This window comes from Astatotilapia calliptera, chromosome 12 (genome assembly GCF_900246225.1).
Source record: "Astatotilapia calliptera chromosome 12, fAstCal1.2, whole genome shotgun sequence".
NCBI classification, from domain to species: domain Eukaryota; kingdom Metazoa; phylum Chordata; class Actinopteri; order Cichliformes; family Cichlidae; genus Astatotilapia; species Astatotilapia calliptera.
This window is the reverse complement of record NC_039313.1, coordinates 30,153,890-30,180,110: the sequence shown is the minus strand read 5'-3', so window position 1 is coordinate 30,180,110 and position 26,221 is coordinate 30,153,890. Positions and strand designations below refer to the sequence as shown.

Below are 26,221 nucleotides of genomic sequence, written 5' to 3'. Positions count from 1 at the left end.
AAGAAACGGTTGAGACAGCTGAGAGGCGAAATGTGGTGTTCTTTTGGTTTTCATTTTAAGAGTATTAACAAACCTAAACCAACACACTAAAAAGTTCTTCCCAGCTAGAGGTGCAGTAGGGCTCAGATCAGTGATATTCCTGTTGTGGCTGTAACAGGAGCAATTACCTATTAAGCACATTTGTTGAAGATTTTCTTAAGTTCAACCCAAATCAACATTGAACAGGCTATTGGGCAAAAATCCTGACTGTTTACCTGCAGGAATTTGGTGTTTAAATGCTCATCGCTGAGTTTAAATTCCAAAGATGAAACCAAAGCATAGCTTGTGCGTATTTGAATAAACAATAATATTTATTAAACTGATTGTTGTCCAAAGGTGACATTTAAAAGACAAAGTGGAGGTCCCAGAATGGATCCTTAAGAAATAAAAGAAGGCTGATCTGTAGATCTCCAAGCAAAAGGGTTAAAAAAAAAAAGAAAGCGAGAGAGAGTCTGTTGCAGGTTTGCTCTGATCATTTTTGTTAATCACTGACTGAACTATACACCTACTTTACTGTTTTTGTAAGAAAAGTTGAAGAAAATGCGACAAAAGAAACATAACAATTTTGCTTAAGACAGCTTTTGAGCTTCTTCTACACCTCTTCTTTAAGGTTTTTCTTTTTCTCTGTAAGAGATTTTATTAAGCAACACCAGCAGCAACATAGCCGCAAACACAGCACCATGCTTTTCTGCGAAAGCAGGCTAAGTCTATTCTTGTCTGACAGGTTGGCGTCTGCGTGACGTCTTAAAGCTTCAGTCATAAAGGGAAATTTGTGGTTGGAAGTTACATAAAACCATGATGGGCAGGTAATATCGGAAAAACATAAGAGACAAATACGATTTTCTTTTTACTTGACATATACTGGATGCAGTTAATGTCCTTAATAAGACATAAATTAAAAAAAAATTTTTATCAAACCTATTTACACAATATTTCCCTACCTTTCTGACTTGTGTCCCCTTTAAACAGAAGTGGGTACTAATGAGTCTTTGTCAAAGTTTTAATATATTATTTTAATTAAATGGGATTTTCTTTTTCCTGTGTTAACTTTCAAATGGTTTATTGTTGAGCGTTATCCATGTTATCCAACTTCTGTTTAAAAACCTGGCCTATATAATGCAAGCCACATCGCATGCAGATGGAATGTTTTTCATGCTCTGATATATTTTGAGGATTTTAGTTATCTGAGGTCTATCTGACCATGGTCACACCTCTTATGAAATCATATGATCCAATAATATGTCATAATGTGAGTGATGTTAAAAAAAAATTTGTCATGGAATTCCTTTGTATGAGGTGAATGTGGGCGTACCTAAAATGCAATTTAAGCCGGCCTACCAAAGCAAAGTTGCATGTTGCTGTTTTGTATGGTTTATCACGGACCACTGAGGATAAGAGTTAGTACTGCTACTATGGGTTCTAAACTCAATAGATCTCTCCTGCACTATGGTAAATATATATTTTTATTATTATTTAACAAACACAAATTTGACATGGTTAGGCCATTAGATCAACAAATACAACTGATACTACATAGTTTCATCATTACATCAGGAAGCCTCATATACTACTCGTTTAATCTGGTTGCATTATTTTGGTAATTTTACAATTTCTTGTTTAAGAGAACATTGTCCAATTCCATTTGTTTTTGTTTTTCTTCAGCAATCCTCTTGATCTTCCTGGAAGTTCAGTGGAGTCCTGTGTTTTCTGCTCCGATTTGTCCATCTAATAACTCCTGTGATCATTTGAAGAGAACCAATGACCTTGCCAAGTTATTCGAATTCGAAGCAACTGAGCTACTGAATTTATCTGTAAGTACCATCTAGTTAATCTGCTGTCATATACTCTTTGCATGATTGCTGTAACTATACAGAGGACATTCTGTAGACTTTACCTAACTGCTGCAAAATTGATCCAAATCTTATATGTCATATTTAATCTCAATCATCTTCCAGAGTTTAGTCTTGATTTTTCACCTCATGTCTGTCCTCAGAGAAAGCCTGTTTAAAATGGTTTTAAACTCTAGAGTTTACTTCATGTAATATTTAAAACGCGTCTGTCGAAAATGTTTAAAATGCTCACTGATGTATAGTGGATGTTTGCATGAACAGATGTAGTCAGTAAGAGCTTAAGTAGCCAATACATAACGGTACTCTCAAAGGCCCCTCAGTGTAAATGCCTAGTGTCTTACTTGTGTGCTTTTAATCTAAACTACTAGTGCAAGAACCTGCTGGGGTTGCAACTTATGGAAGTATATAAATATAAATCTTAAATTAGTAATGCTGAATGACATGAATCCGTCATGTCTCTTTGAATCTGCTGTTTGTGAGCACAAAAATAGACAAGTTGACGACGTACACGGCACATTATTTTTTCCAAAGTGTATTTAGTTACATTTATTCACTCATGACTGTTCTTATTACTTGTATGAACGTGTCACAAAGCATCAAGTGGTTCTGTTCTTATTTGAATAGAGAATAAGAATTTTACAAGTTTTATGGTGAATTCTACCTGTTTTTTTTTTACCTACAGATAAAAAAATATGGAAAAAGGAATGAGACAATACGACCTGAAGTTCCTGACACCCAGATATCTGGTGAAAGCACTTGTGAGAAGCTGCAGAACATCTATATCAAGAATGAGCTTTTTAAGTTACACGTTTTACAAGCCAAAGAATATCACCAACAACTTTTGAGGTACCCAGTTGAAATTTTTAATAAAACAGAGCGCGTTGAAAAAACACTAGAAAATTTAAACATTATGATAAAGACTATGCTCGGACCATTCGATTTCACTCCCCCAACCCCACCCCGAGAGTTAACCGATCACCACAAACAAAAAATTTATGTATGGAGTGTTGCGGTCAGACTGACGGAATGGTCCAAACAAGTGCTGACGGTAGTTAATCAGACACTCTGTCACTAATAAGACTGAGAAAATATCTCTGTTATCTGGGATCCACCACCTCTCTGCTATTCCTGTCACGGTTAAGGTTTCCTTTTTAACCCTTGATGATGTTTTGACAGGGAATTCAAAGTTGTGCATTTCAGAATGGTCTCTTTGGCCATATATTAATTATTTACTGGTACCTTGTTTTTATTTATCTATTTCTTTGAATGTGAATATGATGTAGCTTAAATTTGCAAAATTATTTATATTTGAGAATATTTATTTATTTTGTTATGGTTAATATAATACCAGTCGCAGTGTTAACAATATCTTAAAATGTTTTATTATTTAATTGTTCCAGTGTTTCAGAAAGGTTCATTCATTAATTTGTCATTTATTTATAACTTAATATTATTCGAGTGTGCATATGTGCTGTGCTGGTGTGTGTGTATTTATTATCACATCCTGTTTAAGGTACAGTGATGAGTAAAACCAGTGTGCTCTTAAAACAGAGGAACTTGTCAAATTGTGTAAACTTTTTCTGCAATAATCAACCTTCTACTGAAATTGTGGGTTGTGTATGTGTACCCAGAGATTATGTAATACCAACAGAAAATTGTTTATGTGAATTGATGCCTTCAACTGAAATATGATGTTTCTGTATGTTTCTGAAATGCATACTGTATGTGGAGAGTATTACATAACTTGCAAGTTTTAGTTTTGTTTTGTTTTTCTGTTTGAAGCTTAATTTTCTGTAACCTATTTATTTATTTATTTTCCAGCCAGTTCTTTTTTAACTTATTTAGTGTTTTTATTATATATTTATCTCTTGAAAATGGCAACTGCTTTGTATACAAGAGGCAGGTGTCTGCGGTTTATATAAAGTGCAGCAATGACCTCACCTCTGTAAAGCCTTACGACCTACATTAAATTCAGATTCATCAGCTTGTTGTTTTGTTTTGTTTGAACTTACGCTGGGAAAGAGTCGTTTGTGTTTTGTAAATACAAAAATTTTACTTTTAATCCAACTTCAGCGTTTTGAATTGAGCTGCATTTCAAATTCTTCTCCCTCTGATTTGCTTGTGAGATCAACCAACAGGGTTGAGTTAAAATTTTAGTCAGGACATGAAACTAGTCAAAACTGTTGGGCTGTGGTTAGCTGCATCTACGCAGTACTGCATGACTCATTTATAGAATATTTCATAGAGTACATATGTCATCACAGAATTCTTGCTAAACTACTTACGTAAGCTAAAGAAAGCTCATTTAAAAACTAAGAAATAATCATGCATTTCACACTTACACAAACTACAATTTCACTTATGTTATGTAGCTCATATAAGATAAATAGCAGCCAGTTTTTAAAATATACCCTTGCTATCTACAACCTAGTTTCTTAGTCTCCTTTTTAAAATTTTTGCAGAGAAACTAACCCATTTATCTTTTAATATCAGTTTTTCTTTTCTTTTTTTTTTCTTTTTTTTAGTTTTCAACTCTATAATCTAACTGTTCTAGAGTCTAGAGAATACTTATCATCATCATCAGTAATTTCCTTTGGTGGAAGAGGTGGTGACCTGCCAGAAGAAACTGAATTGATTGGTTCAGTGGTTGACTTTCTTCATCAGAGGATATGGTTAAGTAAGCGATAGGGCAAAATTATATTTCACACACCTACTGCCCTTGTCACAGTAAACTATGAGGAGAATTACAATGGGAGAATATAGAGCAGGTACAGTATACCATGCAACAATGTGAAGTAGTTTGTATGAGAAAGTACACCAAACTTAAAATGTTGTGATTGTACACTTGGTTTACAGGTTTTCTGAAACTGGCTTGTATCTGGATGGCGATTCTGATGCACGGCTTGGATGCACAACTTGCACCAAAGAAACATGCTGCAGGTGCATCGTGCAGTCCCAAACACCTGACAGCCCTGACCGAAAGCTTGGTCAATGAAAGCTTGAGATGCTTTGTAAGTAACTTTAAAACTATTCATTTTCTCACCAGTGCAACCCAGAGAAGTGGTTTTGTGACGCTATTTGCAATCTGCCAGCGTGCTTGGATGACGCAATAGCTGTGGGGAGGTAGTCTGAATTTTTCTATCACTTAAATTTCGCAAAAACAGTGCAGCTCCCAAAGCTCTGCTGAGTAGTGCTGTGTCACAGCCTTCATTTCTAGAGTGTGTTACTCCAGATTAAGACACTTTTAGTGCCAGTACCATAGCAATTCTGTAGTCATTCTTTGAAACAGTTTCAGTTAAATTGCACTTTGTTGCTATTAAGATGTCTGCTTTTTTTTTTTTTTTAACAGAATTACATCTCAGGTGTAGATTAAACAAGTTTTATCTATGAAAGCGCATCAGCCAGAAAACTAACTAACTAAACTAACTGGGTATTTTTTTCTGGTTCTTACAAAATAAACAAGACATGTCCTTGTAGGGGATTGGAGGAATAGGACAGAAAAAGTTGTTATTTCTATTGCCTGAATAATCTCAGGAGACACAGATTTTTTGTGTATATAATGGGTTTAAAAACACATCGTTTGATTAAATCTAGTGTTAAGTTTCTTCTTTTGCTGTGGTATAGATTCATGCTGAGATGCTTTGCATGACCTTTCAGGGGCAGTTTAAGAGATTAGCTGCGTATTCATGGGATGAGCAACACACGTCTTCAAAATCTCCTCGCCTCACTCTTGTCTTTTCTTTTAGGATGAAGCCAATGGAAAACACCTTGGTATTTGGTTACCTGGCTTCCCTGAGCTCCACGTCCAGAAGAGCTTTCCTCCTAATTGGACAAAAGTTCATTGCAGCTTGCGCTTCATGTATGAAGGTCTAAATGACATCTTGGAGGACCAGAAAAACAACCTGAATCCTCAAAACGTTTCACTTCACAAGAAGCTAGAGGAAACCATTGCCAGGATTAAAATGCTTGCAAATTGTATAAACATCATCTTTAAAAGTACATGTCCCTCAAAGCCATCACCACCTAAAATGCCTAAACAAGTATTTGAGAGGAAACAGTGGAGTCATACCCTGCTAAAGGCAGCCGGGGATTACCTGGTATGGCTGGAGCAAATGTTTGTTTCATATGTTAAAGGAACAAAAATGGGGAAAGGTAAAGTAACAAAGACCCAGCCTCATAAGTACCTGGAGGGGAGTGGATACCTGCTCTGATTATGAACAAGTTTAGCTGAGTTTGTGGTGAAAATGCGGTTATAGTTTGTGGCAGCTTTTCTTTAGCCCCCCCCCCCCACCCCCGTCCAAGACTTTTAAATGCTACTTTTTCATGCATTCAGTATGCTGTTATGCATTAAGGATCTTTACAGTGTCTCTCTCTATAATATATCTGATATTTCAGTACAAACAACAACCGACATGGTTAAAACAGCCAAAGAGGGGTTTTTTTTTTTATAAAATTTATGAAGGGTGTACTTTGATATTTTGGAAAATTGAGCTGTTCTTATTATTTTAAATGAGAAAGTACATGCAAATGTCTAATCGACAACATAAGTAAGGCACAACTGGGGAAGCAATTATCCAAGCTTAAACCTGACAGACAAAAAAAAGGTGAAAATCGCTGCTTTTGTCTGCTATCACCCAAATCCACCAATCGGCACCTCTTAACAAATGTAAACCCCAGTACTGCTGCGCTAACAGCTGGATCTTTTTCTAGCTGGCTGCTATTTGACGCTTCACATTTGATATCACAGGTGTGAATGATAACAACCATCTCAACAAATTCTAATAAAGCAAATATCTCCGTTTACCAAAACGTCATGTTGCTACCATAAAAGCGTTATCGGAAATGTCTTTGTTCCAAACCTGATAGCTCAAAGCAATCAACATGTTCCCTTGTGGCAGTAATTAATCAACTTGCCAACCAGGAAAATGAGAAATGGCTCTAATACATCTCCTAATTATGACAGTTTGTTTTCCTCAGCCTTCACGTTGATTAATTGTTTTGCTCTGACCAACTATCCCATGTGTGGGGGCTACATTGCCTGAGGTAGAAAGAAACAGATAGCAATAACTTACAGAGAGCTATTAGTTTGGACTCCACATAAAAAACAATCAAGTTATATTAAATGTTTCTATATTTTCAAGAACTTTTAATCAAATTTTGATTTTTTTTTTACTGTTATTTATACTGAAATTCCTTGCATTATCTTTCTTTTCTGTGGAACTTATATTTATTCACCATAACTATTAATTTTTAAAAAATAAATAAATAAAAAAACAGCTGTTATTTCAAAATGATGTCTTGTTTGATTTTCTTCCTGGTGCTTTAGACCCACAAGCTTAATAAAATTTGAATGCATGACATTGCTATCTACCACTGTTATTTCAGTTAAATAAAACCTGCTAGAGTTAAACTGCCATTTAAACCACACTACTACAAAATCTACATGTCACCATTCAGAGAGAAAAAAGCAGAAACTCATTCAGTTTCACAGTCCCTTTTATTAAATAAGCATTTCATCTGCATGCACTATACACAGAGGTTAGGACACATTCTTTGCCATTTTAAAATGTTCAGAACAAAACAGAAAGGTTTGTTTGATTTCATGACATGACTTTATGACTTGTTTGAAGCAAGTGTTGATGGATGAGCTGCCTGCTAAATAGACCTGATGATCATCACGGATGAACGGATAAAGCGTATTATGCACTTATGAAGTGTAAATAATTTTAAAAAAGAAGAAAAAAAAAAGCATACAGCGTTTTGTCCTTTTTGAGGTTGGTCTTGCATTCCTTCATCTCTTTGCCACAATATTGCAAAATTGTCCAAGCATTTCATATGCACCATCTCTTCAACAAACACCCTTATTTGTCAATTGCTATTCCATTGCTCTTCGATTACTAAACACCAGAAGCAAGTCAAATAGGCTCATACAGGCAGAAGTTCTGGAGGACTCTCACCATAGCAGTACTTTGCTTGAGGGTTTCGGTACGTGTTTTCATGTTGAACGCTCTGGAGAAGGGGAAAAATAGAAATGAGACAAACTAAAAAGTTTTTTCACAAAGCACTTATATTGCTCTTCTCAATACTTTCACAGTACTGAAAATATTCAAAGCTTGTGCAGATTCAGTGATTTACAATGAGATTAGCCGAGAATCAGTTTTGTTTCTGTTTTTTATTTATTTTTATTTTGGGGAGTTTTTCAAATTTCTAAATGAACCAACTGTCTCAGGAAATTCATGAGAAAATCATTATGTGTCATAGTGATGCATCAAGTTCAAATAAAAGCGTATCTTTTGTCAACAACTGTCTGAAAAATATACAGATAAATGTATGAGCAAAATATCGACTTTGAATGTCAAGAGATAAGGGTAAGTGTTGCTGCATATCCGCCAGACTACTAATTTCACTATTCCTTTGTTTCCAAATGATTACAGTTATTGTTATTATGATTTGTATGGGTCAACACTTTAAAACTGGTTTGGAAAATCTAACAATTCATGTTTGTTTCTTCTGTTGAACTTAACATACTTGTGAAGATGTCCTACACTTGGCCAGACACAACTCAAAATGATCCTCGACAGCAGTGAAAAGATTCTGGAAACCTTCAGCTGCACGATTCAGGAAGCGCTCAAGAAGAAGTTGCTAAACAAAAATAGAAAGAAAAGAAATTGAACATGTACAAAAACATGTATAGATTTATAATCACTTAGATTTATTATCTGTTCCCATTGCATGCACTGCTTTGCTTAAAATGCAAACTCAATATGCAATTTTAAATGATATCTTTGGTTTCAAATAGGGCTGCTCGATTATGGCAAAAATGATAATCACGATTATTTTCACTGAAATTGAGATCACGATTATTTGACGATATTTATTTAACCCTTTAAGACCTACTATAGAACCAAGTCCGCCAGAGCTTATATTATTTTTTTACATGTTGTAGTGCCATTTATGGGAGCATTTCAAGTTGCTATACAACTGTTATAGCCCATATTTTAATAATATGTATGCATTAAGTCCATAGTAACTACATTAATTGCAAAAAAGTGCAATAAACTACAAAAAAAAATTGAAAATCGTTTTTGTTTGTTTTTTTACATATATTTCTACTTGGAGAAATTTAAGAGGTTTATCCCTCAAAACTTTAAATACAAAAAAGTTGCAAAAAATAGTTTACAACAACAGGAAACTTATTTTGAGTGTGTTCATAGTTTTATTTTGGAGATACACCAATTTTTATATACTGCAGGAAAAACAAAAAAACAATCCTATGATGCAAATTTGCAAAGAAAACAGCAGGTGCATCAAAATAAACTATTTCCAGCTGTGCAATTCGAGTTCTAAGCATCCCAGAAACTATTCAGAAAAGTCAAACATGACCAGTATAGGCCTTTAAGGCCTACAAGTAAAAAAAACTACATTTCCGCGAAAATGACGTCACTATCGGTTTCGGCCAGGAAATGGCGGACATGTGATAGTTCGCGCTGACGCCTGTTTCACTGTGGGAAGTGTTACGAACAGCTGATCGGATCAGCGAAGCGTGTTTCTGGAATATTATGTTTTTGTTCCTGCAAGCGCTTTTTATGCAATTTTTGCAAAGCTTTATGTGGAAGGAAACCGTGACCGAGGACAAGCTGATGGTATGAGATGTAAGTACAACTCCTCCGGTTTCATATGCAAAACAAATTATTGCGCTAGCTTACATGGTCCAGGTTCTACAGGGATTTAAAAATAGTTACACAAAACGGAGCGTGCTGCTCTGACGGCTTTAAAGGGTTAACAATGACTTTAAAAAATAATATAAAATAGTGTGCAACACCACTGAAGTTTTTTTTTTTTTTTACGTCTCTTTTCAACCAACGGCAGTCACTCTCCAAATAACTTCTGCTTAGCTTTCCGAGCTTCCCTCGGGTCCTCTTAATCAGCGGTCTCCAACCTTTTTTGCACCACGGACCGGTTTATGCCCGACAATATTTTCACGGACCGGCCTTTAAGGTGTCGCGGATAAACGAGGGAGGGGCTAATAATCGGCTCAGTCATTTTTAATGATCGTTGAAAGCCCAGATCGTAATCGTGATTAAAATTCGATTAATTGAGCAGCCCTAGTTTCAAATGTGTGCATGCAAAGGTGCACAGCATGTGGGCAGATATGCCTTTTCCGATGAAAGTTAAACGCGATGATCCTGAAGGCCCTTGATGTGACAGATTACCTTATCGGGCTGGAGACAGCATGACACGCAATACTCATAGATGCTACAGCATCCATTGGCCAGGCAACTTTTACATATGTACTGTCTGGTGCTGGGAGCATTGACGTTACAGCAGCCATTAACGAGCAAGTCTTTTCTCTCACAGACATATCCTGTAAAACATTAATGCAGATTATGATAAGCACTGGTTACAGGCTACATCCGATGTGTTATCACTGTATGGTGTTGAGTAATCTCACCAAGTTCGTCTGTAAGCAGTGTCTTGCCCTGGATGGAATTTCTACACTGAGTGATCTGTCGGCTGCTGTTCCCCAGGTTAAAGCGGACTTTCCAGGGGATGCGATGATCTGAATCTCTAACTTCTAAGAGTGTTCGGTCTCGTATGGTCCGCTCCTCCTGAAAAATGCACACATACAAGAAACGGGTCATGGAAAGCTAATGAAGAGCAACATAAATTTCAGAATATGGTTGCGCATATAACCCTATTCTAAATTCACTATATTATTATTCTGACAGATAATATCTGTCAATAACAGTAATGTTTCGAGAAACTATAGCCACTGTTTCAACAATGTAGAAGACAAGTAGAGTAAGAAGGCCATAGTGATCGATGTAGCAATACCCAGCAGTAGCAATACCAAGCAATAGCAACATCAGGATGAAGAAACACGAGAAGCTTGAGAAATACCAAGGGCTGAGAGAAGAGCCAGAGAAGATGTACAAGGAGAGGGGAACAGTGGTCACTTTGATGATCTGAACACTCTGGGCAGTGAAAAAGCAGATTCCAGGAATGAAAACCGACATCTTTGTCCAGAAAAGTGCAGTTCAAGGAAAAGCAAAGATCCTGCGCAGCATCACCGTAACCAAACTGAATAGGCACATGAGTCCGCACATGAGCACAGCATTGGAAATAACGGGTACGTTGACCAGTAGCTGGGTCAAAGCACCAGCTACTGGTGCAGCAGTAATCCGAGACTCTAGACATTAAGGTGTCATTCAGACTGAGTGAGTGTGTGGCTGAATGGTTAGAAAGAAAGTAAAGGTGATCTGGACTGAAGAGGTGGAGCTGCCAGGAGGCAGAACGGTCAGCTCAATGGTAGTCATCAGATAATAATAATAATAATAATAATAATAATAATAATAATGAGAGGGCCACAGGTGCCACTGATGAGTTCTCCACCCAAAGGCCATCACCCTGAGGCTCTATGAGCAACAGAGAGAGGAATAAAGAGGATTAATGAGTGTCAGAGCCACAATCCAGGAAGAAACGTGGAGCCTCCGTTAATGCATCAGACAGAGAGCCCCCAAGTTAAGCTGCTCTATGAGGTCTTCAGCTGGCTGAAGGCAGCTGGTGATGAGGAACAAGAGGAGCTATCATACAAGACCAAGCCCCTACATGGGGTGTACCATCAACAGATGGAGGAAGTGGCTGGCATCAAGAAATCCTACCAGTGGCTAGAGACTTAAAGGACAGCACAGAGGCAGCTCATGGCATCACAAGAATAGGCCCTAAGCACCAGATCCATAGAGGCAGGGGTCTACCACAGCTGACAGAAACCAAGCTGCAGACTGTGCAAAGGCTTCCTAGAACTATCCAGCACACTGCAGCAGAATCTAAGATGCAAGAAGGGACAACATACATTGAGAGGACCTATCAAGTGGCTGGGATAGTGTACGAGAATATCTATGCGCATATGTTTTAGAAGTCTACTATTACCTGCTGGCTGAAAACTGCAGGGCTAAGACCCTGTGGGACTTTCAGGATAGAGAAGAAGCTGATGGCCAGCCACACAGAAAGTGGTGGCTGACAAAAAGCAGGAGACTGCAAATGTCTCTATCCCATGGGACAACAACTTCAAAAAGAAAGCATGAGAAAACTGAGAAGCTGAAGGAACAACTGAAGCAGACGTGGAAGGAAAAGTCAAGTGGCCCCAGTGATACGAACTGTAAACCCCAAAATTGAATAGTGGCTCCAGCAGACTGCAGGCTGACCATCAGAGGCCTGTCCAGAAGAGTGCAGTCATAGGAACAGCTAAGATCAGAGCCCTCACATTCTCGGGCTGCTGGTAGAGGACCCAAGCTTGAGGAACACATACACACACAAAACAGAAAGCACAAACATTTTCATTTAGAAATCTGTCAAAAAAGTGGGCATAAATTATTGTTTAGATGCTGGTAAAAGTCTGTAATATTAGACCCAGCTACACTTTCAAAAAATAATGCCACAAATTGTGATTATTCAGAAGAATAGTTATTTGGACAAGGTAGAAGCTTGGATATACAGCTCCCTACTAATGCGTGTATGTTTGGTTTCCTACTTAGAATTGGCATGTAGTGTGTTTTTTTGTTTTTACAAAGCAAAGAAAAAAGAAAGTGACTAGATCTTTTTTTCCTCTTGCATGTTTTTTTCTGTAATCGACTTATCTCAGTGTGAGTTTCTGTACCTGTTTGAGTGTGCTGGTCAGAAAGTAGATGAGGGAGAGTCCAAAGACAACTCCCAGCACCCAGCGCTTTCTCAGTAGCCGCCGTAGCACCATCATAGCATGGCTTGCTTTGGGGAAATGCAAGTGACAGCCCAACACATCAAACCTCCACGGATAGCAGTTCTCTGGCTGTCTTCAATTTTCAGGAATATGAAAAGGCTAACTGTAAATAATGTAAAGCTAGCTCAGTTGGTGGTAAAAATGCAAATATAGGACATAGACGGAAAATAGCTAACTCTAGCTAACCCATGTTTTAACTCTTAAACTCACAATAGCAACCTTTAAATATAATGTTTTGAAACTACCGAATTACGCGCTGGACATGCAAGCTAAGTGTTTCACTGTAAATGCCAGCTTTGTTAGCCTGCTAGCTAGCGCCGTCTGCTCTCGGTGTTGCTAGATAAATAATGAGGAGCGATAACCAATAAGCTATGACGCTGTTTAATAACGCTTCTTCGTCTCCTCTGTAGATAATAATTCGATCATGTCCAAAATTATGTCTAGTAAGAAGAAACGGTGGGATTTTTTTTCAGCAAAATCTGACATCCAGCATCAGCAAAACAAATCCCCAGCACGGATGTAGTGTGGTCGGAAAGAAGGTGCTGATTGGTAGATGGCGGTCTTAGTGACGCCACACCGGAAGTTTCCCGAGCGGATCGTCTGGGCAGCAGCAGCAGCTGTCTAGCTAACCATTTACAACAACCATGACAAGAGCTGTAGTCCAGTACACCGCATTAATTCAGGTAAAGTGGTTTATATTTCTGGTCACTTCTGTGAATCACATACTGGTGATGATACTGTGGATTTGTGCGTTTACAGGACTGGACCATGTGGTGATGATCGGTATGCCATGCAGAGGAGACACAGCAGCAACACGGATGGCATGCCCTCTGAAAGGTGGGGAAAGGAGGTGCTGCACAAATGCACAGATGCTTTTGTCACCCCTTCTGCCTGCACCGCCTGTATGCTTTCTTGGTAGTTTTGGCAAGGCCACATATTTGCAATTGTAGGTTATATGTGCTTTCCAACATTGTTGCAACACTTTGAGTTTGGCCTTCCTCCATTTGTTGCCTTATAACTCTTAATTACTCTCAGCACAAAACAAAAGGAGTTATAGACCAGCATCATTTCATTTTGCCAGAATAAAAAATTGGAGCTCCAATCGCGTTTAGTTCAATAATTCAGTGAGCAACATACTGGCAGCGGAAATGAATGGCGCTCAGGCCGGCCTTTAGAGACATACTAAAGACCTCGGTCATACAGGAGGAACTCAGAATAAAGCTTTTACTCCTCTGCAATGAATGAATCAGTTGAAGTTGTTTGGGCATCTGACATCTGGACCACCTGAATGCCTCCTGGGTGAGGTGTTTGGGGCATCCCCTACTGTGAGGAGGCCTTGGGGAAGACCCAGGGTACGCTCAAGAGATTATGTCTCTGAGCTGGCTTGGGAATGTCTCAGTGTCCCCAGCAGAAGAGCTAGAGGACGTGGCTCTGAAGAGGGAGCTTTAGGCTTCTTCATTTCATTCATTTAACCCCTGTTTAAGAAAAACTGCAACTGAAAGCCAAACTCATCAAGTTTTATCATCAGTCTCAATTTAATATCTGTGACTTGGAGTAAAAGAAAAACACATCTTTGTCCCCAGAGGTTTTCTGATAATTGAAGAACACACTACACAGATTAAGATGCTGATGATTATTCAAAGACTGCATACTATACTACGTGCAATTTTTCTCCATTTAGGAGCCGAAGCCAAACTCTGGGATCGGAAAGCAGCCTGGATGAGGGTGGTGTGTTTGACTGCCTGAAGCCTGAATCACCCGCTTCTCCCCAGCAGATCTTCTCCGGCCTTGTTGGTGTCCCCTCCAGCTCTGTCTCCTCTGCCCAATTCCAGGCAGCCGGCTTAGTCTTGGGCTCTCCCCCTGAAGTTTTTATCCAGATGACAGCATCATCCAGAGAGGAAGGGGGGCCCCATCGCACAGAGGGTGGACCTTTTCTCCCTCGGCCACCTCAGCACCATCATCACCATCACCACTTCCACCATCAGCCCCTTCAGCATAGGACCTCGTCCCTGCTCCAGCAGGCTACCACAGCAGCTGGCTCAGAAAGGCACAGCTCCAGGGAGGAGGCCCAGGAAGACCAGTCCACCCCAGCCCCAGCTTTGTCTGAGTTGAAAGCAGTGGTCACCTGGCTACAGAGAGGCTTCCCCTTCATCCTTATTTTGTTGGCTAAAGTCTGCTTTCAGCATAAACTAGGTATTTCAGCTTGTGGAGGACTAATGTGGCTAAGATTGTTTAACGGTACCTCTCATGCACTGATGATATTGCACCTCTCTCGCAGGAATTGCTGTATGCGTGGGGATGGCCAGCACGTTTGCCTATGCCAATTCCACTTTAAGGCACCAAGTATCATTACGGGTAAATGGTAGAACAAAATCCAAGAAGTATAGCTATTTTATTCTTAGATCAGATTCACGCTAACGTTTTCCAAGCACGTTTTAGCACAGCAATTATTACTGAAAGATGTAATTATGTTCCTTATTTCTCTTTATTATACTTAATAAAACTGTTAAATGATATTAAATTAGTAATTATTATTATTAAATAATATTTTTAGTGATGTTAAAACAGAATGCACTGATCCATTTTTTGACGATATTGTGTGTTAAATGTAACGTAGTGCCGTTTCAATAACAATTGGACTACAACAGAGCTGTATTGTAAAAATAAATAAATAAGTGTAATCATTTTTTGGCAGACAGAAGATTTTGTAGGTGGATTAATTCATCATCGTCGTTGGTCTTGATGAGCATAAGAAAAATATACGCGCTGAATAAGTCTTATTCTAAACATCATAAATCAATTTGGTGTATAATCACTGAAATACCTTTTAAAATTGACTTTTTATGTACATGCTCTTTCACATTCAAACAAACTCATAACACACCAAGCATTCTGTTAGTTTGCAGCAGCACATTTAGAAGAAATGTATGGTGCATGTTGCTTGAAATCCCTCTATGTGTCTCTGTTACCAGGAGGAACGTTCTGTATTTGTTGCTCTATGGATCATCATGTTCCTTGGAGGGAACATCGTGTATATCTACTACACATTTAGTCATGAAGAGCTGCACAACAGGTAGTGTACCAGCAAAGATTTTTCTAGTAGTTCTGTGTTTCTTTGCCTGCCATTTTATTTTATTTTTTCTACATATACATTTAGGTTTTTCCCCATTCATTTTTATGTTGTGCGTTTTATTTTTACTTCCATTTCCTTCAGGCAGTGTTCCCGTTCTTGTCTGATCTTGTCCTGTGAGTATTTTTGTTTGTTTTGTTGTTTTGTTTCCACAGAGTTTCTGACATGTTCTGACATCTTTTCCTGCTGTTGTTTGTCATTAGACGAAGTGTAAGCAACACCATCCTTGACAATAAGTTGCTGATTCATTTTGTTTTTCTCTTCTAGCCTCATATTTGCCAAGCCCATCCTCAACAGCTTTGATTTCTTTGATCTGATCTGGGCAGTGGGCATCACAGATTTTGTACTCAAGTACGTCACCATCATCCTGAAATGCTTTGTCCTCTTTCTGCCTAAGATTCTCCTGGCATTCAAATCCAGGGTAAGAAATCCAGATTCATTCATTTTCTAGAGCTTTTTACAGAAAATGCACGTTTTTCATGTTAAAAAAAGATACAGAGACCAAGACAACATTTTGATTTCAGTGAAAGTGTAAATTAAGAAATAAGTATCCATTAATTCAGCGGTCCCTAACCTTTTTTGTGCCACAGACTGGTTTAATGTCAGACAATGTTTTCACGTACCGGCCTTTAAGGTGTCGAGGATGATACGACCAAGACAAAAAACTGTGGCATTTTGTAAAAATAATAATAAATGCAAATTCACTGTGTAATTGTGTAACTTTATTAGCAGCGTCCTCCTGAAATGCGCCAACGACATTGAGAGTAACATCAACTCTCGCGGCCCGGTACCAAACGACTCATGGACCGGTACCGGTCTGTGGCCCGGGGGTTGGGGACCACTGCTTTAATTTTCTTCCACTTAGATCGATGTCCAATAGAAACGTCCAGATTTTGCACATTTTTGAAAAACCTCATTTAGAATGTGGCCAGAAGGTATAATAGTCAGATAGCTAAATCATCTCAACCAGGTCCTTCCACTGTGACTGGGCAGCGGCTTTAATCTGAAACTCTGTGCTCATTACTCTGTCATCAGGTCTGGTCAGAGTGATGTAAGAGTGTTGTAGATTTCTTCATCAGATAGTGATGCAGTGAACAGATATAACAGATAAAAATGAATTCTTCTTTGCCTTGATTTTCACTGTAAAGCAATCATTTTGTCTGTGTTAAAATCAAGCGTACTCCTTTCCTTGACAGCAGTCCTCTTTTGCTCCTCCCTAAAAGTTCAACTTTACTCATTATTTAGCTCATTTAAGACCAAGATGATGGAAAAAGAGTATTTCGTTAACAAGCAGTAATAGACATAAAAGATTTCGGTAGGTAAACTTGTGGAAGGCAATTTAATGGTTGCAAGGTCTCAGGGGATTTCTCACAGTGTCCCCTTTTGGCGGTCAGTTGTTTGTTGGCTTTATGTTCTCAGTCTCTCTCCCCATGGCTACCACGCTGGCTTTGCAAGCACATTCAGCCCGGTCGTCTTGTTGCCTTCATCTGCAGGCCTCCTGCAGTGGAGGCTGCAGGCAGGGAGCGACTGCCAGGTGACTTTGCAGGAAGGGTCATAAACTCACAACCAGATGACTTGTGTCTTTGACCACGTTCACGTTTGCTTTTCATGCGATTTCTAATTAAAACCCAAGCAAATCCTGTATTTGGAAAAAAAGGGAATCAAATGCAAATGTTAAAGTTCATGAAAAATCATAAAATATCAAATAATTGAGATTATAATTATTGGCCATACAACTGATTAATTTTGATTAGGCTTTTACCAAAACTGAGCATCTTTACTTTCCAGATCATGTCATTCTTTTCTTCTTCGATTATCACACTGCAAATTATTATTATTAAGATTTAGAACAACTTGATCAAAAACCTTTCTTTCTCTTTAACTCATTAATGAAATACCAGGTTGTATATGTTGTAAGATTGTATAGCAAACTTGAAAGACATCTAAGCCAAGTTTCTGTCAAAAGGCAGTATTCATGCTTGTTCACAACATGTCAAGTTACAGGGTGCTCACTCTTAAAGTTGTTAAGCTCGGTTCATGAGGTGAAAAAAGAAAATTTGCTAAACTATGATGAAATACTCCACTGAGTGAACAAAGTGCTAAAGGGTCACAGTGTGAAGCTGTTTTGTATTCATTAGGTTTTAAACGGTACTCCTTAGGTGAGCCTTGTGAGTGCGGGTGTCTGCTTGTGTGGTTTTTTTCTGTCCTGAGGCGACAAAGTATGACTGCAAATGCGCACGCACACACACACACACACACACACACACTTTGATTTCCATACAGGTGCAGCTTGTATTCCTGTTGTGTGCTTGTGCGTTAAATGGGAGGTAGAGGAGGGGGGAGTTATAAAGTATTAGGATTAAATTTTCCACTGATAAACAAACCTAGAGGCCTATCAGAACCACACCAGCCAGCAACTGAGCTCATTTGCCCTCGAGGGGATTGCAGAGGTGAGGTCATCCCTCCCTGGAGCTGGACCATTACCTGTATCCTCCGCTCACAAACACACAAATATACACACACGGATTGAAGCTTCACAGTTGTGATGGGACACGTAAAATATTTTGGTAATCCCCAATTATATCATCAATTCTTAGCTTTTTTCTCATTGAAGCCAGACAGTGCTGTCTGTTCTGAACCCCATGAAGTCATATAATCTGCCTTTTGGATTCATTACTGTGTCCAGCTGTGGATACACTAATGATTCCACATAATCACTGCAGTCAGCACAAGTTTGCACAAGCAATAGCGGGCATGCGATTAGAAGTTCCATGACGGTTATGTTTTAAAGGCATAGACTCATAAAACTGCTTTTGCTTGAATCTTATTTAATGGGTAATTACTAAACATGTATTTTCAGTGTTATCAAGTTGTCGCTAATTTCAGTCGTGCTAATATGGAGTTAAATATATTTTAAATACATAAGATATACCTAATAAATCCCAAGAGTAGAGAAATTACTATAAAATAAATGCATATCGCAGGTATGCATATCAAAGACCTTTCACAGAGTCTTTGGATTTTTTTTTACTCTATTTCTTAAGAACATGACTTTCAGCTACTGTAATATACTGTAGATCATTTTTAGGGCATTTACTTCTTCTTTTGCCCTTCATTTTTCCTCATTTCTTTTAAGGACACACACTTTTAAAAAACAAAACAAGAAAAGTGTTCAACTGAAAATGGTCGAGTACAAAGACTGGACCGCACGACAAAGCTGCCAATGCCCAAAGAAAACCTTTAAAAGACCTTCAGAAAACCTGGGAAACTTTTGCTGAAGACTACTTTTTTTTTTAAAAAAATGACAAGAAAGGCTGGTTCCTTGGAAGAACAATATAAAGAAGTGAGCATTTGCGCAAGACCTTTGCACAGAAATGCAGCTCTGTTAAGAAAAAATAATAAAAATAAAATAAAAATAATAAACTAAAGAAGGTAAAGAATGCACAAAAATTATTTTAAATGTTTGTTCTGCCTACGCCAGATAGATTTCCTTTTTAGACTTTTGGTAGCTGTGGAAAAAATGACTCGAACAGGAGCGTCCAGTAAGTTCTATTAACTAAATCTCATTGTTAAAGTTTTTTAGTTTGAACAGTCATACAAAGTCAAATTGTATTACATGTAAGGCAGTATAGAACAAAGTAAATTCATGTTTCGGGTGAATTGAATAACTGTGTAGCTAATTTTAGTGATAAGATTTGTCCAGCTTGCAGTTTCTGTGTAACTGTCACTGCAATTGTTCTTCTTGTGTAACTTTCTTACCACCTCCATACACTCGTATTTTATATATAGCTAAATTTGAGTGACGCTATTATTACTGTTATTTTATTCATATTGTGATAATATTAGTGCATCCTTTTTTGTTTTGAGGTCCAAAATAACATTGGATATTGCAACAGCCCTAAAAGAATGACCCACAATGTGCCAGTCAAAGGAAGTAAGAATAAGCTATGACAGAACCGACTACACATTTTGTTTGTCAATCCTTTCTGAGTAATGTAGATTCCAGTCTTATAGATAAAAATGTACAGTAATGGCTAAGCTAAGGACTACTCAAGCAGTATCTGCTACTCACACTGGCTGGCTCATCTCCAAACTTTAAATTTGACAGTTTTTACGTGGGCGTGATGGGCACTGTGGGATGCCAGACTGAGGGGACAATAAGGAAGATGAATTAGTAGCTAGTAGAGGTCTACTTCCCCTGCCTACCCAGCTGCTTGTGCCTCTTTACCCACAGTCATCAATCTTTGTCAGCTATCATCCAGGAAGTCATTATGCAAGCCAGGGCAATCGGGGAATCAAGTTTGCCTTCGTTTTGTTCGCCCCCGCTTTTAACCGTCCCCAATTCACTTAACACACTTTGTGGCAGTGGGGACAGAAGTACATTTCTACTCTGTGATTACGGAAGGGAGGCCCTTTAAAGATAGCTAGCGAGCCCCCATAGGGCTGAGCTTAATGTGGGCACTGGGTAGCAGGTGGAAAGAGCCGCTGCCAGTTTCCCTTGCAGTGTGAGGAAATTGCTTGTACTGCTGTGAAACTGCTGAGATCTGGACAGCGGCCACATTTGGGCTGGAGGCATGCTGTTTTAAGCTTTTAATACCACACTGCTCTCAACTAGATAGAAGAGTGCCCTGAAGCTACTGAGTCCTTTTTGCTTTTTTGGACAGCTAGTGAGTGGAGCAGACAAAGAATACATATTGTCTCCACTGGGTATATATATTTTTTCCTTATATTTGAAACTTGTGTTATGTGTCTTTTTTGTTTCTTTTTCAAAAGTGCTGCCATTCAGTTTACATGGCCACATATAGTCACTGACACTGAATAATTGAAGTCTCAGCTATTGATGTAGTTTTTAATATTGTGTGTGTTTGTGCAGGGTAAGTTCTACCTGCTGATCGAGGAGCTGAGCCAGCTGTTTCGAGCCCTCGTTCCCATCCAGTTGTGGTACAAGTACATCATGGGAGAAGACCCCTCAAACAGTTACTTCCTGGGAGCTACACTCATCATCATCTACAGCCTCTGCAAGGTTTCAGCACCTGAGGGCAAAATTGCTTTTGTCCTTTTTTTTTTAGGTTTTGCATGGAAGGTTTCCACTAAAGACTTACTTTTAGACTTCTGGTAGAATTTTAGTGGTGCTCCTTTGCAAACAAATCATCAAAATTCAGTCATTATTTTCAGTCATGTATTGGTATGAGGGGGAGAGAATCCAGATGAGGGGTCATTTAAAATTATCAGACTTTTCCTCAACCATTCTTTTCTCCCCAATAATTGTAAGTCATTAGTACCATTTAGTCTGCTGTTCCCAGTATGGACAGGTAATGCCTCTGCAAATTTCTGTAAAACTGGTGGAAAAAAAAAAAAAAAACCCCAGCATTGTCACATTTGACAATGATGATGTTTTTAAGCAACATTAGTTTCAGAGTAAGAATGCACCTCAGCTCATGGACCCGTGACAGGGGAAGAAAGAAGGCAGAAAACTTAGTCAATGGTCACAGGAAGGTCAGCCTTTAAAAAGACTTCAAAACTCAGAAAATAGACTTTCTTGGGCAATGACTCACTAAAAGTTGGACACGACATTCTGTGGGAGAACAGAAATAGTGAAAATTAATGGAACATGAATGAGCAAGTCTATGGATGATGCAAAGATTATTTACACTCTGAGGCTATTCATTCTACAATGTGTGGTTACAATTATTGACCTGCTTTCTTTAAATATAACAGTGAATCAGATGTTGTAGTTCTTAAATATGGGGGTGTTCGACTGAGTTACGTGGGTAATCTCCTGGATGTGCGTACTCCATGTACAAGTTGCAGCACACAGGTGTTTTCCAGAATCAGGCAAAGCAAGGCTTGCTTTAGTATAACAGCATGCTGATATGAATGCTTCTTTGAGTCATTGTCGTCATAACGGTGTTGAATGACTGGGCAACAGTTGAATGAACTTCAAAGAAACGAGCTTACACCAGAAGGCTGTAGGTGAAGGAAGTTATCAAAGGTCTAGTTTGTGTGTAACTGAAACAATTTGGACTTTTGATCAATTTGTAATGGCTTTATTTCATATAAAGACAGTGAGATAAGAATTAAGTTAGTGAGGTGTGCCCCTAAAAGAAATCCATTTTTGTTGTTTTAAAGTTGAAATGAACAGTTATGTAAAATAGATTTTTGTTTCTTTGTTTTCATTTCAAAGCAGCGGTGTGCCCAAATATGGACTTGTGAATCTGTTTGCATGTCTGTAAACTAAGTCCTTTCTAATTTTGGATGAAATGGGGAATCCTGACGGATGCTGTAATTCCATATTTTTTTTATTTTTTAAATAATTGTGCTTTGTCTTGATCTTGATGGATTTGCAGTCCTTTGACATCTGCGGACGTATATCTGCAATACACAAGGCCTTGGTCATGCTCTGCAGCTCCCAGGTCAGTTGTGGGTTTTGTTTTTTGTTTTTTTAAGAATTTATAAAAAATCTAAATGACTATCCAGAAGATTTCACTCCTTTGTGTGTTTGTGCATATGTCATCCAGAGTTATGGAGTGAGAGCTGGCAGTCAGCAGTGCAGCGAGGCAGGTGATGTCTGTGCTATTTGTCAGGCTGATTTTAGAGACCCCATTGCACTTCTCTGTCAGGTAAGGGTTCATTAACTGGTAACAAAATGGTAAAAAAAAAAAAAAATCTAAATTTTGCAAATTATTTGGCTCATTTAAAGTCAAAATTGTTGTCACTGAATGTCACTATATACTGACTGTTATTTGGGTGTGGTTAAAAGTTAATATGACCTACTTTTGTTGCTCTGTTATCATCTGTAAATAACAATTATGTTATAGACTTCTATAAAAGATGGACATAGTTTCTGGGTCTGAAACCAAACCTGCATTCTTTCTAATGGCCAGCAGAGGGTGGCTCTGTGGTCACAAACAGCTTTTAGATTCCTTGATCCTCTAATAAGGGCTCAGTCACTAGGTTCAGTGACTGATGTTAATTTTTGAAATTACAGCCCCCTTTATCCAAAAGAGCAATAATGCAGGACAAGCCTAACATGTGATTATTGCTTTTGTTGTTTCCATGGTTATGTCACATGGTTTCACAGTCAGATGTTCCCTGCAGTTGTGACATCTGGTTTCGGAAGTGCTTATACGGAGGGTCAAGTATGCTCAATGTTTCACAACGAGGCTTCATTAACCCGTGATGATTTCATGGTGACTATGTCCATTTTTTTTAGATGCAGTTTTCACAAGAGTAGCTTGAGCGACAAATTTACTTATTTATTGGTATTTTTAGCAAGATATCCTAGCTATGTATGTGTCACACTTCTGCCATCAAATAAATGAAGATTTTGTTATTTTGCAGCACGTGTTCTGCGAGGAATGCCTGTGTTTGTGGTTCGATCGTGAGAGAACGTGTCCACTGTGTCGGTCTACTGTCATTGAGACCCTGAGATGCTGGAAGGATGGCACCACCTCAGCTCACTTCCAAATTTACTAAGTTCTAATAATATAGCATGAGCATCCAGAGATATGTGATTGTACTCTGAAGCCAGGTAAACAGTGATGTTTCTGTAAATGTCTTATATAAATCAGGCAAGGAATAATTGGGGTAATACATGATATATTGGGGACATTAAATTTATAGGCATTTGAGAAGGCCATAATCGAATATATTTAAAAACAATCATCTCCTATAAAGCTGGTGATTGAGGCCACATGTTTAAAGAAATGATCAATGTGGTAAAGGAACATAAACTTGAGCTCAATTTCAATGGTTTGCTACTGTTGTAATCTATGGGTAACTTTTTATTTGACTTTTTTTAATATAAAAGTTTGTTTTAAGTGCGGTTATTATGTAAAACGTGACTGAATATACACTCTGAGTTGTCTTTACAATTTCATCACATGTATTGATTTAGTTCTACAAATGACTTTATTTGAAAATGAAATGTCTCAGAATGATTCTTAATGGAAAATCAGTTTGTACTCTTTAGGTAGAAGATGTTGTGGTTGGTAAAACATAAGCATATATAGATACTGAATAAGGAACAAGGTGGTGTGTGCCGTTTAAGTAGCCTGACCATAAACGGTGCATTGTAAAAGTGTTGATATGTAGTACATACATTGTCACTGACATCAGAGGCACATATCTGATAATCGTCCACACTGTAAATTGTCTTCCATTGTTATTCCTCATTTATGTTGTTACTGTGTATTTTATTTAGAATAATTTTCCTCGGGCTGCTTAATAGACTCTAGGACTATATGGAAAATGCGCAGTGAAGCACTGAGATCATTGGTTTTGAAATAAAGCACTTAAGCTCAAATATCAGGTGTATTTCTTGTCTAAATGCAATGACACAAAGAACATATCTCAGTAAACGTTTTTTTATTATCAGGACTGCTAAAAATTCATATGAAATGTTTTAAAAGTATAAAGACCATACACTTTATAAAAGACCGTTTCAGGAATTTTACCCACATTACATTAAATATACTAGGGGGGAAAAAGCTTTTTTCTTTTTTGCAGAAATCACAGACAGCATAACAGCATAGCTTCCTAGGAGTTTTCTTTATAATAACAAGCCACATAACACTCCCCCCAACAGATTAAAAAAAAAGCAGAGTAATGTGTAAACATCATCTAAACACTGTAGAAAACACCTGTAAAAACCACTCTCATTATTTACATGCTTACACTTATAGCTTATGTTTAAAAAAAAGAAAAGGTACAGTGCATTATGAAGCTTGGAAACATTTCAGTGCATTATTAAGGATTGCTGCACTAATTGTAGCCTAGATACAGAAGGTCTAATGAGTTTAACCCCAGTTTTCACTGATGCACTCGCATTGTGGGAGGTGAAAATTTTAAAGGCGTACTATTAGTAAGCTTTTCCCTCCACTCTACCAGGGGAAGATTACATCACCGGCTTGTAGATGGGATGACAGAATTGGAGAGTCACGTAGGGGTAGATATAGCCGCTGACTGACTGCAGGGCTGCTGGTGTCGTCTCAGCTCGGTATAGTGCATCCATATCCGACCTGAGTTAGTCTTCATGCCACATGCAGAATAGTCAGAAACGCAGTTCCGTTCCTGAAACACAAATTTAACCCGCTTCCTCGTTTGTCGCTTTTCCACCCGCTGTGCACACTTCTTCCTGCACCGCGTCCTCCGACTCTCCTCCATCCTTTGCTTTAAGTGCAAATGATGAGAGCCCGTTGCTTTCCCTCATGCATAATCTTAAAGGCACCGTCTATGATGAGATAGAGATACACGCACTTTATTGAGACGCATTATAAGAAACGTGAAACCTGCAGTAGAGCTATAATTTCTATTTAGCACCGTCTGAAAATGAAATGTAGAGAATGGCATCAGTTCTATCCTAATATTTATTTCATCTCGTTTTCTGTAGAAGTGCGACTCTTAATAATTACCTAATACTTAAAACATTTTTATCGCCAAATTTATTTATCCAGTTTTTATGGTACCTTGATGAAAGTTGTTGTGCAAATATTGAGAGGTTAAATGTATTTTTATATCTTAAAATTGATTATTTCATTTGGGAAAGGCCAAGAAAAGTTGATGGAAGTAGTAAAGAAAATGTTTTCTTGGCCTGCGTCAAAAAAAGCATTTTTGTATTTATTTAGTGTGTGTGTGTGTTTCAATTTGACAAATATGCCTAAATGAATTTTCATCCAAATCTGAGATAGGCTTAGTGGTTTCGCGCTCGAACAGGTGACGTGACTCTGTTTACTCACCTGTTGCTGGTGAGGCAGCCTCGCGCCCTACAGGTGTCGCCTCGCGACGAACAGCACGAGCACGGTGAAGTGCAGCGCAACGCACAGGAAGCCCTCCTTCAGGTGACCCCGTCCGCTTACCACCACCGTCCCTCTGTCCCCGCAGCTGTAGCCGACGTCCGCCCGCTCGGTCGCCCAGCTTTTCTCCAGCTTATCCCCGATCCTTCGTAGGCGCGACGCGAGGAGTTGAGCCACGGAGCACGGCGAGGGTCGACGGGAGCTGCAGGTTGAGTCACCTGGAAGCAGCAGAGGATGGTCTATCGGCAGCCAGCACATCTCGTCTTCGCGGCAAAACGCACGGTCTACTCAGTTTAAGTCTTGAGGATACAGGACCCTCCTTCTCTTTTTCTCAGCAAACCTTTACAGTGTTTGCGTCCCCCCTTTCTCCCCCACCTCTCTCACTACTGTATTATTCATTACAGTGTCACATGGTGTGGGGTTTACATCATCTTTTCCCAAAAGAGCGATGCAATGATTAACTCTTGGATCGCTCCTGTTTGGTTTTATCTTGGGGAGTTTTCTGCATTAGCACGCTTAAATTCTTTTAAAGTTCTAATAAAAATTGCACTTTTTCTAAAATGTGATCATCCTGTACACATAACTATGTAATACGAAATAATAAATTTTGTATAAAAACAAATTGCCAAAACATTGCCCACAAATACAATAT

At 38.5% G+C, this 26,221-nt stretch overlaps 2 protein-coding genes and 1 long non-coding RNA gene across 3 annotated transcripts; 1 reads left to right on the top strand and 2 right to left on the bottom strand.

Moving 5' to 3' along the window:
* Nucleotides 1-7,367: 7,367 nt before the first annotated feature.
* On the bottom strand, nt 7,368-13,179 carry spring1 (SREBF pathway regulator in golgi 1). Its single transcript, XM_026188838.1, has 5 exons — nt 12,547-13,179; nt 10,342-10,498; nt 10,103-10,254; nt 8,418-8,531; nt 7,368-7,898 (listed from the first exon to the last, which is right to left on the bottom strand). The coding sequence occupies exons 1-5, from the start codon at nt 12,640-12,642 to the stop codon at nt 7,815-7,817; spliced, it is 603 nt and encodes a 200-aa protein (XP_026044623.1). The 5' UTR covers nt 12,643-13,179; the 3' UTR covers nt 7,368-7,814.
* Nucleotides 13,180-13,213: 34 nt separating this feature from the next.
* On the top strand, nt 13,214-24,080 carry rnft2 (ring finger protein, transmembrane 2). Its single transcript, XM_026188835.1, has 10 exons — nt 13,214-13,328; nt 13,405-13,482; nt 14,327-14,838; nt 14,924-15,000; nt 15,618-15,718; nt 16,043-16,196; nt 20,649-20,798; nt 22,123-22,188; nt 22,294-22,395; nt 23,117-24,080. Exons 2-10 carry the CDS (start codon nt 13,436-13,438, stop codon nt 23,249-23,251), a joined length of 1,344 nt encoding a protein of 447 aa, XP_026044620.1. The 5' UTR covers nt 13,214-13,328; nt 13,405-13,435; the 3' UTR covers nt 23,252-24,080.
* Nucleotides 24,081-24,127: 47 nt separating this feature from the next.
* Nucleotides 24,128-26,032, bottom strand: LOC113034356 (uncharacterized). Its single transcript, XR_003274161.1, has 2 exons — nt 25,513-26,032; nt 24,128-25,007 (listed from the first exon to the last, which is right to left on the bottom strand). It is a non-coding gene; the product is annotated as an uncharacterized LOC113034356 (long non-coding RNA).
* Nucleotides 26,033-26,221: the final 189 nt, after the last annotated feature.